General features: G+C 34.1%; 1 protein-coding gene across 1 annotated transcript in view; it reads left to right on the forward strand.

Moving 5' to 3' along the window:
• The first annotated feature begins 481 nt into the window (after positions 1 to 481).
• LOC150089307 (uncharacterized) overlaps positions 482 to 13,228 on the forward strand; it is a 40,266-nt gene continuing 27,519 nt past the window's right edge. Inside the window, exons 1-2 of the mRNA XM_090389943.1 lie at positions 482 to 529; positions 11,438 to 12,700. Of these exons, the coding sequence (XP_090246069.1) occupies positions 11,452 to 12,700 (1,249 nt within the window). The 5' untranslated portion in view covers positions 482 to 529; positions 11,438 to 11,451. The remainder of the gene's footprint in view (positions 530 to 11,437; positions 12,701 to 13,228) is intronic.

Genomic DNA, 13,228 nt, shown 5'->3' on the forward strand with positions numbered 1-13,228 from the left:
TGATTTCATGATGTTAAAACATTTTTTGGCCTTGGAACTATTTGGTAGGTATGTTTGGAGTGTGTTATTTCATAATATTTCTTCTTACAACAAAGAAACCGTTATTATTTTTATGTGAGGTGGAATAATAATTCATTACTGTGTAATTTTTCTTTATATTTTATTAGTTTCAGTAGGTAGTTTCTTACATAAAGTACAGTACAGAATGAAGTAGAATTGTTTCCTTTAGTTAGTAATATTTACTACATAATTTTAAGATTCAAAAATAGATAAATGTAAAATGCACATCCACTGCATTAATTATGGCCATTGAAAAGGAATAAGGAATAAGAAATTTATAAGGAATTTAATGTATATTTTTACTCAAACATAATGTTAAACCTTTGGAGTTATTAAAGCAATTTTACTGATATAAAACATATTTTGCTAAACTGTAAAATTTTATTTATAGGTAACATGTTGTCATCTTTTCAACAAGGAAGAGAAGTGTAACAATTTAAAAAGAAAAATGAGAAACTGGATATTAGCTGTAAGCATTTCAAGATAAAAACATTAATCTTGATAAACTGTTGCCATTTATACATTTTAAAAGATTACAAAATAATGAAATATTTGAAAGAAAATTAATTTCATTAATTTCACACTGAAAAAAAAAAAAAACCTAAGAAGCTATTCATTTCTGAAAAACAGAAATACTGGTACCCTGACAAAAATGTTTTCTAAATTGGTGCTAACCAAAATGTCTTCCAATTTTCATATAAACATTGCACAAGTACATCTTTTTCTAATGAAATTTAAATACTTGGTTGGATGACAGATATGTTGTTTCACAAATTAACACAAGTAAAACATCTGCTTACATAGTTTTGAGCATGTAATAACAGTAGTCTCTGATTTGCATTGGGGATATACTTCTATGAGCAGCAGTGTATATCAAACAGTGTAAATCAAATATGTTTTTACATGTATTTTATGTATATTTATATGTTATAAAGGGAAAGTGCATTAATGTGGTTAAATGTTTGCTTCATTTTACCTCACTTTTTAAGTTTCACTTAGTTATTCATTAAAAGCAAAAATGAAACAAATCAAAGCAGGAAAACAATACACACACGCACACACACTCTCTGTTATACTGTATACAAAATTATTAATTATATGCTGTATTAGTCATACCAAATTATTCACAGTTTGAGAAACCAAAGAATGAAGCCAGAATAGCATTTTGCTTCTTCTTTTGACACAGTTCACTATAGCAGTGCAAAAGCTCACTCAATTCTTAAATGAACTTGCAGCCCCTTTCCATGTTTCCAGTCATCTTAAACATTAATCCTAGCTCAGGAAAATGGACATTTTCCTTTCTCGGACAAATTGAAGGCTTCAGTCATTCTTTTTTGATGTGTGCTGTTTTACTGCAATGCTGGCTGCATTTCCTCTTTCTCTTGCACTCTTATCTTTTGATGTTCCAACTCAATTTTCAGGTGGTAGATGACTTTCATCAACCGGTGAAATACCACCACTTTGCTTATTGGAGGCTTGAAGTGGTGAAACCCATGTTTAGTCTCTAGAGTAAAGTTTCCGGCATCCCCCCCCCATACTTCTCCTTCAACCCATGCACAGTACTAAGTACTATAGGTTTTGATACCTTTCGTGTTTGGGGTTTTCATAAATAAAATAAAAAATAAAATCAGATCCTTGTTATATCAGCTCTGCATTCTGTGATTCCAACATCTGTCACCATGTTGGAATCAATTTCAGAGATATGGACTAGTTCCTGTACACAGTGAATGCACTCCGGCCACATATTTACCACACACCATTCATCATACCTGAGTGACTCCCTCTATTTATGCTGCAATGTTGCCTGTGGACTTTAATATTGTATTCCCTCTATAATTCCCAAAGTTTTGAGGCTAATTATGAGAGCATCACTGGACTCTGGACTGATTCCATTGGATTGGAAAAGTGCCAATGTATCTCCAGTACATAAGGATGGTTCTAAGAGTGAAGTGGGAAATTACCATCTGGTTAGTCTAATTTCAGTAGTAGGGAAAATCATGGAAACAATGATCAAAGTTGGAATTCAGGATCATTTAGATAGAAATAAAATTCTGAAGGATACTCGGCATGGTTTTGTAAAGGGAAAATCATGTTTAACTAATCTGGTTAGCTATTTTGACAGAGTCACTCAAGAGCTGGACTTGGGGAATAATTTCAACATTGTTTATTTGGATTTCAGCAAAGCATTTGACTCAGTCCCACATGAGCAGTTACTTATAAGCTGTAACAGGGTGAAATCACAGGGAAAATCCTTAGATGGATAGCAGGGTGGCTTCAGGGCAGGAGGCAGAGGGTTATGATAAATGGTTATTTCTCAGATTTGGGTTGATGTAAGAAGTGGAGTTCCCAAGTATCAATATTAGGACCATTGTTGTTTTTGATTTTCATAAATGACATCAGTGAAGGGATAGAGGGCGTGATGTCTAAATTTGCAGATGATGTAAACATTGGTAGAGTAGTTAGACTGCTGCCAAGCAGAGTTTCTTCAGAATGAGCCAGATAGACTTCAGAATGAGCCAGATAGACTTCAGAGATGGTCAGAAAAATGGCAGCTATGCTTTAATCCAGCAAAGTGTAAGGTATTGCACCTGGGGAACAGGAACCCCAAAATAACATACACTTGGCAGAGTTGAACTAAAGCCGGTAGTGGAGGTAAGGGACTTGGGTATTACAATGTGGTCAGATATGAAGTTCTCTAAGCATTGTAGACTGGTTGCTAGAGGGCCCATGGTGTCTTTACCTCTACTAGCAATTTATCGAACAATCACTAGTAACTCTCCTGGTGAGATCGGCAGAAGGACGTCCATATGAGGAAAGACTTCAAATATGTGGTTGCAGGCTTGGAAACTAGGCACCTTAGAAGAGACTTGATTGAGGTGTTTAAGGCTCTGAGAGGCATAAGCAAAATGAATAAGGACGAAATTTTCACGGTTATAAATGATTCTAGAACTAGGGGCCATAATTTCAAGTTATGGGGGGGGGGAATTGTTTAGATTGGATTGCAGGAAGTTTTATTTTAGCCAGCCAGTTATAAATTACTGGAATAAGTTACCTACATGGGTGGTAGAGGCTGACAGCCTGGGGAAATTCAAAGGTCAGCTGGATAATTACCTAAGGGAGGAGGGAAATGCATAGGTTGTCCATTTCCTTTTCTCTTAATTTTTATTATTATTTTTTTTTATTTTATTCTTGTTATTATTAATTTGTTTTTATTCTTATTATTTTATTTTATGTATTTTTTGTTATTTTATTTTATTATTATTATTTTTTTATTTTTTGGCTGGTGCAGCATAAGCCATAGGCTTCCTTGCACCATGTGGCCATTACTATACTAAGTGATGGGATTCTTACTGACTGTCTCAACAATCAGTTGTTGCATGGTCTCTGGAGATGAATAGTATTTGAATCTCAATGTCACTCCTTAGTCTGTATTCAAAGGCTATTTTGAATGCCACCATTACTCCTTGGTCTATAAGCAGAGATAAATAGGTTTTGTATGTCACTCTCATCCTTAGTCTACTAAGAAAAAACCTCTTTGCAACAGAGGTTGTATTTGTTGGCATGAAAGCTACTTGTATGTTGTAGCAGGATAGCAAAACACACTGTCAAAAATAAGAAAGGCCCTGTTGTTGAAATATTACACTAATTATTGAGGGGAGACAATAAGCAAAAGTTTTTAAATTATAAGTTATGTTATATCAAAATGACAATTCAGAACAATATAAGTTGGCAGCTGCCTACTGTGGTACATAATAAAATATAAAAATCTTCCCCTAATCATGACTTTTTTAAAGTAATTTGTAATTTCCTTCTTGGGCTATTTCCATTAAGAGATAACTACCAATGATTACACTGTTACAATCTTTGTTAATGACGTTAATAAAGGTAATAATAGTGCGTAACAGTGTATTAATTGGTAGTGATCTCTTAATGGAAATAATTTGTGAAAGAAACAACTTTTAAATTCATGATGCTGTTAACAAATGGAATAATTGTAATGTAATAGTTTATTAATTGGTAGTTATCTCTTAACATTTTTGTCTTAAAACAACAATATAAAGAACTTTAAAGAACTTGTTTAAAAGATTTAACCCCTTAGTAATAAGTTTAGTTAAAACAAAAAATAAAATACTATTTAGCTAAAGAAAGCTAAATTGTGTTTATTCCTAATTGACCTAACAATGACTTGAGGCTAACATCAAACTGAATTGAAACTTTTTATTTAAAGTGGTAAAATATCTTATTTTAAAATCCAACTCATGTAATTATTAAGAGCGTAAAATTTTTGATATATCTTATTGCATCCACAGTTATTTACAGACAGTTGAGATGAGTTTTGTTTTTCAGTGGGTCTGTTGACCAATGTCATTCAGATGTGCCTAGGGCTCACAATACCAGTCACTACCTCTCCGTACCTATACTACCTACTTGCTCTTAAGAAACTCAATAGTGTTATCATTTAAACTGGATATAATTTTGGTACATATTTAATAGTGGCAGAAAACATCCTTTTGGATTCTGTGCTAGTTGGTGCTTTGTACTGAGATAGTCGTAGACAAGTTGCAATTTAATCCACCCCCCTTATTCCCTCATCTTCAAAAAATCTTATTTCCTTTTTATCAAAAATAAAAGATATTTCCTTTTTGACTTTTTATGGCACTGTATCCATATTAACGAAAGAAAGGGACTGATGGTTAAGCTTGGTGAGGAAACCAAATCGCCATAGCCTAGTGGTCAGGCGCGGGAGCATAAGTACACGTGCCTTGAGTGACCGGGATTCAAGCCCATGACTGCTGAATACGGTGCTGTTTCTTGTATTCTGTGTATCTTGTAAACTCCTCTGATCGTTTGGTCATCCCGGAGTATAAACAGAAAAACAGAAAATTTATTTATTTATTTATTTAAATCTAAATTGGGGGGGGGGGGGTATTCATTTATTTATTAATTTTTATTTCCCTGTACCTTAGTATCCCCATCAGTGGCCATTGTTATGATTTTCATACAGCAGCTCCCCTCAAGCACTAAAAAATTAGAATTTCCAGGGGCTGAGGGATATCCCCCCCACCACGAGTGTATATATTATATATCATATGTATATTACATGTGAGCTGTCATATTGTATCGTATAATATATGTGAGCTGTCATTTTCTCAAGAGCAATGATACAAATATAAAACAAGTCGTTTATCATACAAATCTACTTACAATACATAACTGGTGTTCATTTACTTCTAATCTATTCATTTTTCTCATTTAATCTGTTAATACATGCTATCATTTCCATAAAATTTCTCTCAATTAACAATCTCAACTCTCTCTACAGCTTCAAACACTAAACTAATTCAATCTTAATCACGTCCTCATATTTCTTTTAATCACCATTATCAATTCTCTTCACAACAGCAATCCATAAGTTGCTAACTTAATGCTAACAGTTCCATGTAATCTCTCTCAATTTAGCAATATCAATTTTCTTTACAACTTCAACCAATAAACCAACTCAGTACTAAGCATTTCCTTATTTCTCGTATTTCTTTAACTTCAACCTTACTCTAAAATAATCTTCCACTTTACCTAAGTACCATTTCCAAAACAACACAGTTCAGAGGACTTACCTTCCTTCTCTTTCATGGTGGGATTCCTTTGTGCGGGTTCCTTCCATGGAGTGCAGTGATGTCTCTCTCTTTCTCTCTCTCTCTCTCTCTCTCTCTCTCTCTCTCTCTCTCTCTCTCTTTTTAGTTGAACTCTGCATCTCTGCTGTATAGCTCTTCCAGTACTGTCTTATTTCGGGATTTCGAGAACAGTTTTCTGTTAATACTGAAGGAAATTACCACAGCAGTAGTAGAAGCCAGTACACTATCTGACTGGCTTGTTATTCAACTTCCGGATTAACTTCTAGCACAGAACATGCTCGGCGAAAGCCTTCACTATATAGCTGGACACTCCCAGAACTGGACCCGAACTGAACCCAGAACTACCACTGGAAGTCTGCAACCCCTCCGAACAACAACCACAAACCCCTCTTTGGGTGCGAGCACCTTGTTTATTTCCTTCTCATTTATTTATTTATTGAATTGATTGCAAGTTACAGTCACCCCTCATACTACTCTTTTATATGCAAGCTTATGTGCAAACCCCAGAGGGATTTGCATGCATTTACGAATCTCCCCCTATCTAATTTAAACCTGACACAATAACGGTGTTATTCTTTAAACTCACTCTTCTTCCTTTGGTAGGAAAAACAGAATATTTTTCCCACACAACGAAACGCTTTCATCTTTTACCTCAAGATCACCTGTTCACAATACCTTTGAACTGCTCCATACCGACACACTTTCCCAAAATGCACTAAGTGTCACATCCTCAAGTAGCGGTGTAATAGAAGGATTAAACTATTGTTTAGAAGTTTTTAATTTTAACCTTTCCGCACCTGCCATGCATATCAGGTACTTTAAGACATTTTAAGATATTTTTGTGGAAACACAAATACAAACAGCTGTACCAAATTCTCTAATGGCCATTCAGTCACTTCTGTAGTTTGCTTGTTCACCATATTTCTTAATTGCACTATCAGGCCTACTGCCTGCCAGTAATGGAAATATTTCCGTAATGATGTTTTCGTTATTCCTTAAGTGCTTTACTTCCACACACACACTATACTTACTAAGAGAAATATATTTGTAAGATTTCATGACGTTTTCAGGTTTCCATTGCATTTGTACTGTGTATAAATCATGGATAATTGTGATTCAATCCCTCATTTGCAAATTCAGCAGTATTAATGATTTATTGTTGTAGAGTTCATAACCTTTATGTGAATAAATCATGGATAATTATTTTTTAAATTAGTACCGAAAACCAGTATTTTTGAATCAATACCAGGATTTGAATACCGGAAAAAATTATTGGGATTCCAGAATCTCAGTATTGTAAGCCCTAGATGCGCCTTAACTTTTGGTGGCAGTGTTAAGGTTGGGATGGCTATACTCAGGTAGACAAATGGAGTCACATTGGTTGTTACAACAAAGTTGTATGTCAGGGAGTGGGGGGAGAATGATTACTGCACTAGAAGACAATTGTCTGGTGGTGATAGGCAGGAATTTTTAATACAGGTATACAGTAATGGCTAACAGCAATGGCAAGTGACAATGTGTATGCTGAAAATTAAAGGTCAGAAATTACCATGATTGGAATTAGTCACATTACTTGTCCTTGTAAGGATAAAAGCACAAAATCCTAAAGCTCTTATCTAGGAGAAGTTTTTTGACGAAAGGTTATGTATCAGGTACTTTAAAACATTTTAAGATATTTTTATGGAAGCACAAATACAAACAGCTGTGCCAAATTCTCTAATGGCCATTTAGTCACTTCTGAAGTGTGCTTTAATGTTTTACAGAATAACTTTTTTTTTTTCATGGGTTCTAGCAGTGATTCTCAACCTTTTTTTTTTTTTTTTCATGGAGGAACCCCTAAAATAATTTTTCATGTCTCGAGGAGCTCTTACCTCTGAAAATGTTTACAAGCCAGAAAAAGTTGATAACAGGTTGCACAGTTTAATTACTGCTAAATTATTGACAAGAAAATTTATTTGTATTTGCTATACATGTGTCGATTTGCATTGCAAGAAAAAAAATGAAGCTTCTTTTTTTTTTTTTTTTTTTTTTGCAATATATATATTTTTTTAAATATGAAAATATCAATCAAAATGATGCTTACTTTCAGTGTGACATTGGGCTTGTTTCTTTTCCATAAATACTTGCAGTTCTTTCTTCCTTGATAGACAATATCTTTCTTTGCTTTTAATATTTTTAACCATTAATTTTAATGCTTGAACTTTTTACTTCAATGCTTGAACAGTCTGAACTCCTTACAGAAGTAGGAAGTTCAAAGGAAAGTAAGTGGTGTCAGGTTGACACCACTTAATTTTATCTTCAAAGTTTGATTGCATTGTGATTCAATCAATTATTCTTCTTGCATACTGAGTAAATTTTGTGAATTTTGTAAAAACTCAACAGACTGAATCCAAACCTAGTCATACATTTCTGATGACAAAGAAGGAAAGTATTGGTCAAGCTTTTCTTTCAGTATGATTCCAAATGACTAATAATGACTAATAGCCAACAAAAAATATATTTTTTCATACCTCTGCAATGAAGGAAATAAACATGCTGATTCCAAAAATCACTATAAAATGTCCCTATCACATCTATATCAAAAGATGTACCAACGTTTAATATTAAAATAAAGGGATATATAGCGAGTTGTGGGCTGCACCCTTCTACTCTCGAGGGGCTGTTCATGTTTGGAGGATAGATTTATCAGTTAATACTTGGAAATAGATCAGTTAATACTTGGAAAATCTTGGCACAGCCTACAAAAATTCTCACCAAAAACACTAATTGTGCTCTCTTCAAATTGTAAATTGTTGCATCGAAATTTGAACCTAAGAACCATAGGTAGAAGTCTGATTATGTTTATCACAAGAAAACCAAGGGCAGAATCAGTTGCTAAAATTAAGAGAATTAGCTTATATCTCTTAAAATAAATCAGTATTTCATACATTACTGGCTAGATTAAGCAAAATTTGCATAATTTGGTAAAACGCAACTCCCTACATATTTAATAACTGTGACACAATGCGAAACTATCATGATGATTTTCGAAATCTATACATAAAAACTGGTTAAAAACAACATTTAAATTCTTGGAGGTAAAAATCGTGTTGGCTAGTCTAATTAATAGGATGACTTTATAATCTGTCTGATTCTGAAGCAGGAGCAGAAACATTTCGTTATTTCCACTTGAAAGGTGTTTTTCCAAACCTTGAGTTAATTCTTGAATACAAGAAGTTTGTCTGTGGAAGTTAATTTTTTTTTTTTTTTGCCCTACATGCTGGTGTTGAAGGTGTTTAAGTGCTGATATCAATCTGCTAAGTAGGCTAGTTTCAGTAGCCATTTTTTTATCTTCAAGAAAGTCAGAAAAACTGGCTTTATTATTATCTTTGAAGAAGAACAGTACTTCCTCTCACAGCTCAAATACCCTTTTGAAACTCTCTCTCTCTCTCTCTCTCTCTCTCTTGAAAGCCATATAACCTTGGTGTGTAGGAGAGTCAAATGGTCTTTTTGTATATTTTCATACAGATTTACAAACATGCATGACTTAAGAGGTTGCTGCTTTATAAAATTGACCATGTTTACAGCTACATCAAGGACTTGTTTTAAATCCTCCCAACAGTTTTTGAAACAATAACTAACTTTAACCCAAGCACGGTACTAAGTACTATAGGTTCTAATACCTCTCGTGTTTGGGGTTCACATAAAAAAAAAAAAAAAAAAATTTCCCAATGGAGGAAGCAATAGGTCGTTATGATTTTGAGGTTTTTTTTTGAAGAACGTAACAAAGCCTTTTATTATGCTGATCATTTGCACTGATGGTGCCTCACCATCAGTGCACTTTCTTCTCAAAACCTTTGTTGCTTGCTTTCCTTGTTGAATCCAGAAGCCTTAGTGAAGTGTTGATTTAACTTGATCTGTGTTTGTTAGTTTTTTTCTCCCACAAGCAGTGCATAATGGAATGGGGCAATTTGTCTCCTGTCCATTTTTTTATTATTATTATTATTATTATTATTAGCCATAAGGTGCAAGGAAGCCCAGTGCTTATTCTGCATCAGCCAAAAAACAATTCCCTGAGCTACCTAGAGAGAGAGAGAGAGAGAGAGAGAGAGAGAGAGAGAGAGAGAGAGAGAGAGAGATAAAGGAATCACCAAGAAAGAGAAGAATGATGATATCCAGCTGAGGACCCTAGGTGTGCCAAGCCCATACTCACCAGATGTGAGCCCCTGGGGTTAAATATAAAATCCATGGCCAAGTAACTTTGTAAAAGTGAATTTTTTTATATCAGTCATTTTGATTCCTGCTTTACTTGTATTTGGCTCTGATAATTTTGATTAATTTTCACTGTCGTCTCCTCACCAATAACTTCTTTTCATATACTTCAACATTTTTCAATCTTCAATGGCTGTATGAAAATATGTTATGTGAGTGGAAATTTAGATACACAACCATGGTTTTGGTAAAAACAATAATCAAAAAATTATGCAAAGACTACAAATCTACAAAATAGCACACACTAAACACCACTTGTGAAATCACTCTGAGTATCACTATCACTTAGATCTGTGGAATCAGACTGGCTACTGAAGATTGACCTGGTTGCCCAATTATCACCTTTAAAAAGTTTAAATGAAAAAAAAGAATCTTCTCAAACAATCTGGTAGCAGAGAGATTATGAAGACTTGAAACATAAATTCTGGGTAACAGTCAGCAGGCAAAAGGGATTCTCAGAACTTGACCTGTAGATAAAGACACCACTTCCAGGAAGAGTGTTCACCATATTACCCATTTTCTTTTGGTGGCACAGGGCTCACCTTTTTGTTGCCATTGGTGAGGCAACTCTGTAAAAGTACAAAATGAACACTGACATAATACAGCTAAATATAACCTTAAATACAAACTGATCAAAACAAAACAGAGACAGTTGGTAGCTCGTGAAGATTACTCCAGTATTGTCTATTGCTGCACAAAATTTTCTGTGATATTTTGAGGTGCATTTGGAATGTTTTACAGTATTTCTAAGTTTTTATTTTGAAATACAGTTTTTTTTTTGAAATCCCTGACAATGTCCTGTGAAACCCTTGGTTAAGGAACACCGGGTTATAGAATTGATAAAACTGGATGTTTACAAGGGTTCTGACAAGATAGTGCAAGTCCTCATACATTGGGTATCATGGATTTTTTTGAAGTAAAATATTTGAAAACAAGAGTACTTTCAAGCAATTTATAATGTTCTTGGCAGAGGTTTTACTTAGCTAGCTCTGTTGAGTTAAAATCATGTAACTGTTTTCTGTAAGGGGTTATCTCAGAGAGAGAGAGTGTGTCCAAACCCAGTACAGCAAGAGATATTTTCAACCTCTACAAAAACTTGGCAAGCTGTACTGTGAAATTATCCCAGAGTGTGTGTCCAAACTGCACACAGTACAGCAAGAGGTCTTTTCAACCTCCACAAAAACTTTGCTAGTTGTACTGTGAAATTAGTTGACTTCAAAATGTCATTTCACAAAGAGGACATATCAAATGTTTTTCTTTGTGTAATTTACAGTCACTTTAATTAACAATATGATTTTAATTTTTTTCATAAGCAACTGAGCTTGTTCAACCACCTTGTATCATTATCACAATCTTGTGTAATATTTTCTTATAGTTCAAAATTATTCCTTGATTTTATAACTTGATCAAGGGTATATGAGATTTTATTTGTAATTTATTTGATTAAAAAAAATGCTTATACTTAAAGTTGTATTCTTACTGATTTTTTACAGATTAGACTTTGATTATGTATTCACCACAGATGAAGTTTTACAGAACACCAGTACCAAAGTACTTTTTTCTCGGACTGTTGCTGCTGTTATTTTTATCTGACATTAATGCTTGCCCAGGAGTATTAAATTGCACATGTAAAGACAGCATAATTCGATGCTCTGGCGCAAAGCCAAATAATACAGATTTTCTCTCACAAGTACTTAAAGAAATTTATAACAATCCTGGACGAACCCTGAAGTCTGTAGAACTTTCAGTTTTTGGATTAGAAAATCTCCCCGACTTTGCTTTCAAGGACTGTACTATTGACAGATTGAGTATAAATAATGCTGGCTACTCTTATATTTCAGAAAATGTTTTCTCTGGCATGAATGGCAAGTTGGGATATTTAGGATTACGTAACAATACATTTATTCAAGTACCAAATGAAGCTATTATGAAGTTAAAAAGTCTTGATGCATTAGATTTAACTAGTAACTATATTGAAAATATTACCAGTGATGATTTTAAAGGAATGGAACATCTCAGATATCTTGCACTTGGTCATAATTTAATAGCTTCAATATCAAGTGATGCTTTTGTCATTCTCAGAAATTTATTAGAACTTGTTCTGGAATACAACATGTTAACAGATTTGAAAAGTGAAATGTTTCAAGGTCTGAATAGTTTAAAAAGTTTGTACTTGGTTGGAAACAGATTGCAGTCCATAAATCAAGACGTATTGATATATCTCCCTTTACTTGAATATCTTGATATAAGTGAAAATCACTTTAAGTCTCTAGCCAGTATTAATATATCATCATTGTCTCTACAAAGGCTAGCAATTAAGAACAGTTCAATTTCAGGTCCACTCACAATGAATACATTCTGTGCCATTCCAAATTTGGTCAATCTGGATTTGAGTTGGAATAATATTATTGAAATTGTAAACAAGGCTATATGCAATCATAGCAATCTAGAGTATTTAGAACTCAGTAATAATAAAATTGGAACCCTTCAAAAAAACTCTTTTAGTGGTCTCTGGAGTCTCTTATATCTGTATCTCCAGAATAATTCTATATCCTATGTAGATGAATTTGCCTTCACCAATCTTACTCATCTAAAGCATATGTATCTAGATGATAACAAAATTATCCAACTGCAGTGTCAGCACACAGCTGATCTTCTTTCCCTTCAAGAAATCAGTTTACGACATAACAGATTACAGAGTATTACATCTGGAAGCTTCAAATACAGCCCTAAGTTGACCTTTCTTGCCTTGGATGGTGAGTATTTATCATATTGAGGTAAACTTCTCTTATTCTTTTACAAATAAATAAATAATGAGAGAGTGCTATATGGCACTCTCACAGTACCCACAAACAAATGCCCTCAGTTGCCTCTCCTTATCACTACACCCCTGTCCAAAGATCAGAAGTAGAAGGGATAAAATAAGATGTTCTGTGAGTTTGGAATTGAACAGTGAAAGCATGCCTGTTAAGTTGAGGCATGTTTTTGGACTGATTGGCAAAGAGAGTGAGGTGTAATTGCTGGTGCCAATTCAGAAAAACAGTGCTTGTGGAAAATATCAATAGAAAAGGTATGCAGCAGAAGAAACTGTACGTCGGTGTGAGAGAAACTGGACAGAGTTTGTAAGAGATTGGTCATTAATTAATCTGATTCCCTATTTTAGATAGTCTTACAACTTAAGGAATATTTTGGGGGCATCACTCCTGATGTGAAAACAATATTCCATGGTACAGATTTCAGATTTGTCTAATGGGATTACCATTCTACAACTTTGTGGTACTCGT

Source organism: Mastigoproctus giganteus, chromosome 2, assembly GCF_048544385.1.
Source record: "Mastigoproctus giganteus isolate SK-2022 chromosome 2, ASM4854438v1, whole genome shotgun sequence".
Classification (NCBI taxonomy): domain Eukaryota; kingdom Metazoa; phylum Arthropoda; class Arachnida; order Uropygi; family Thelyphonidae; genus Mastigoproctus; species Mastigoproctus giganteus.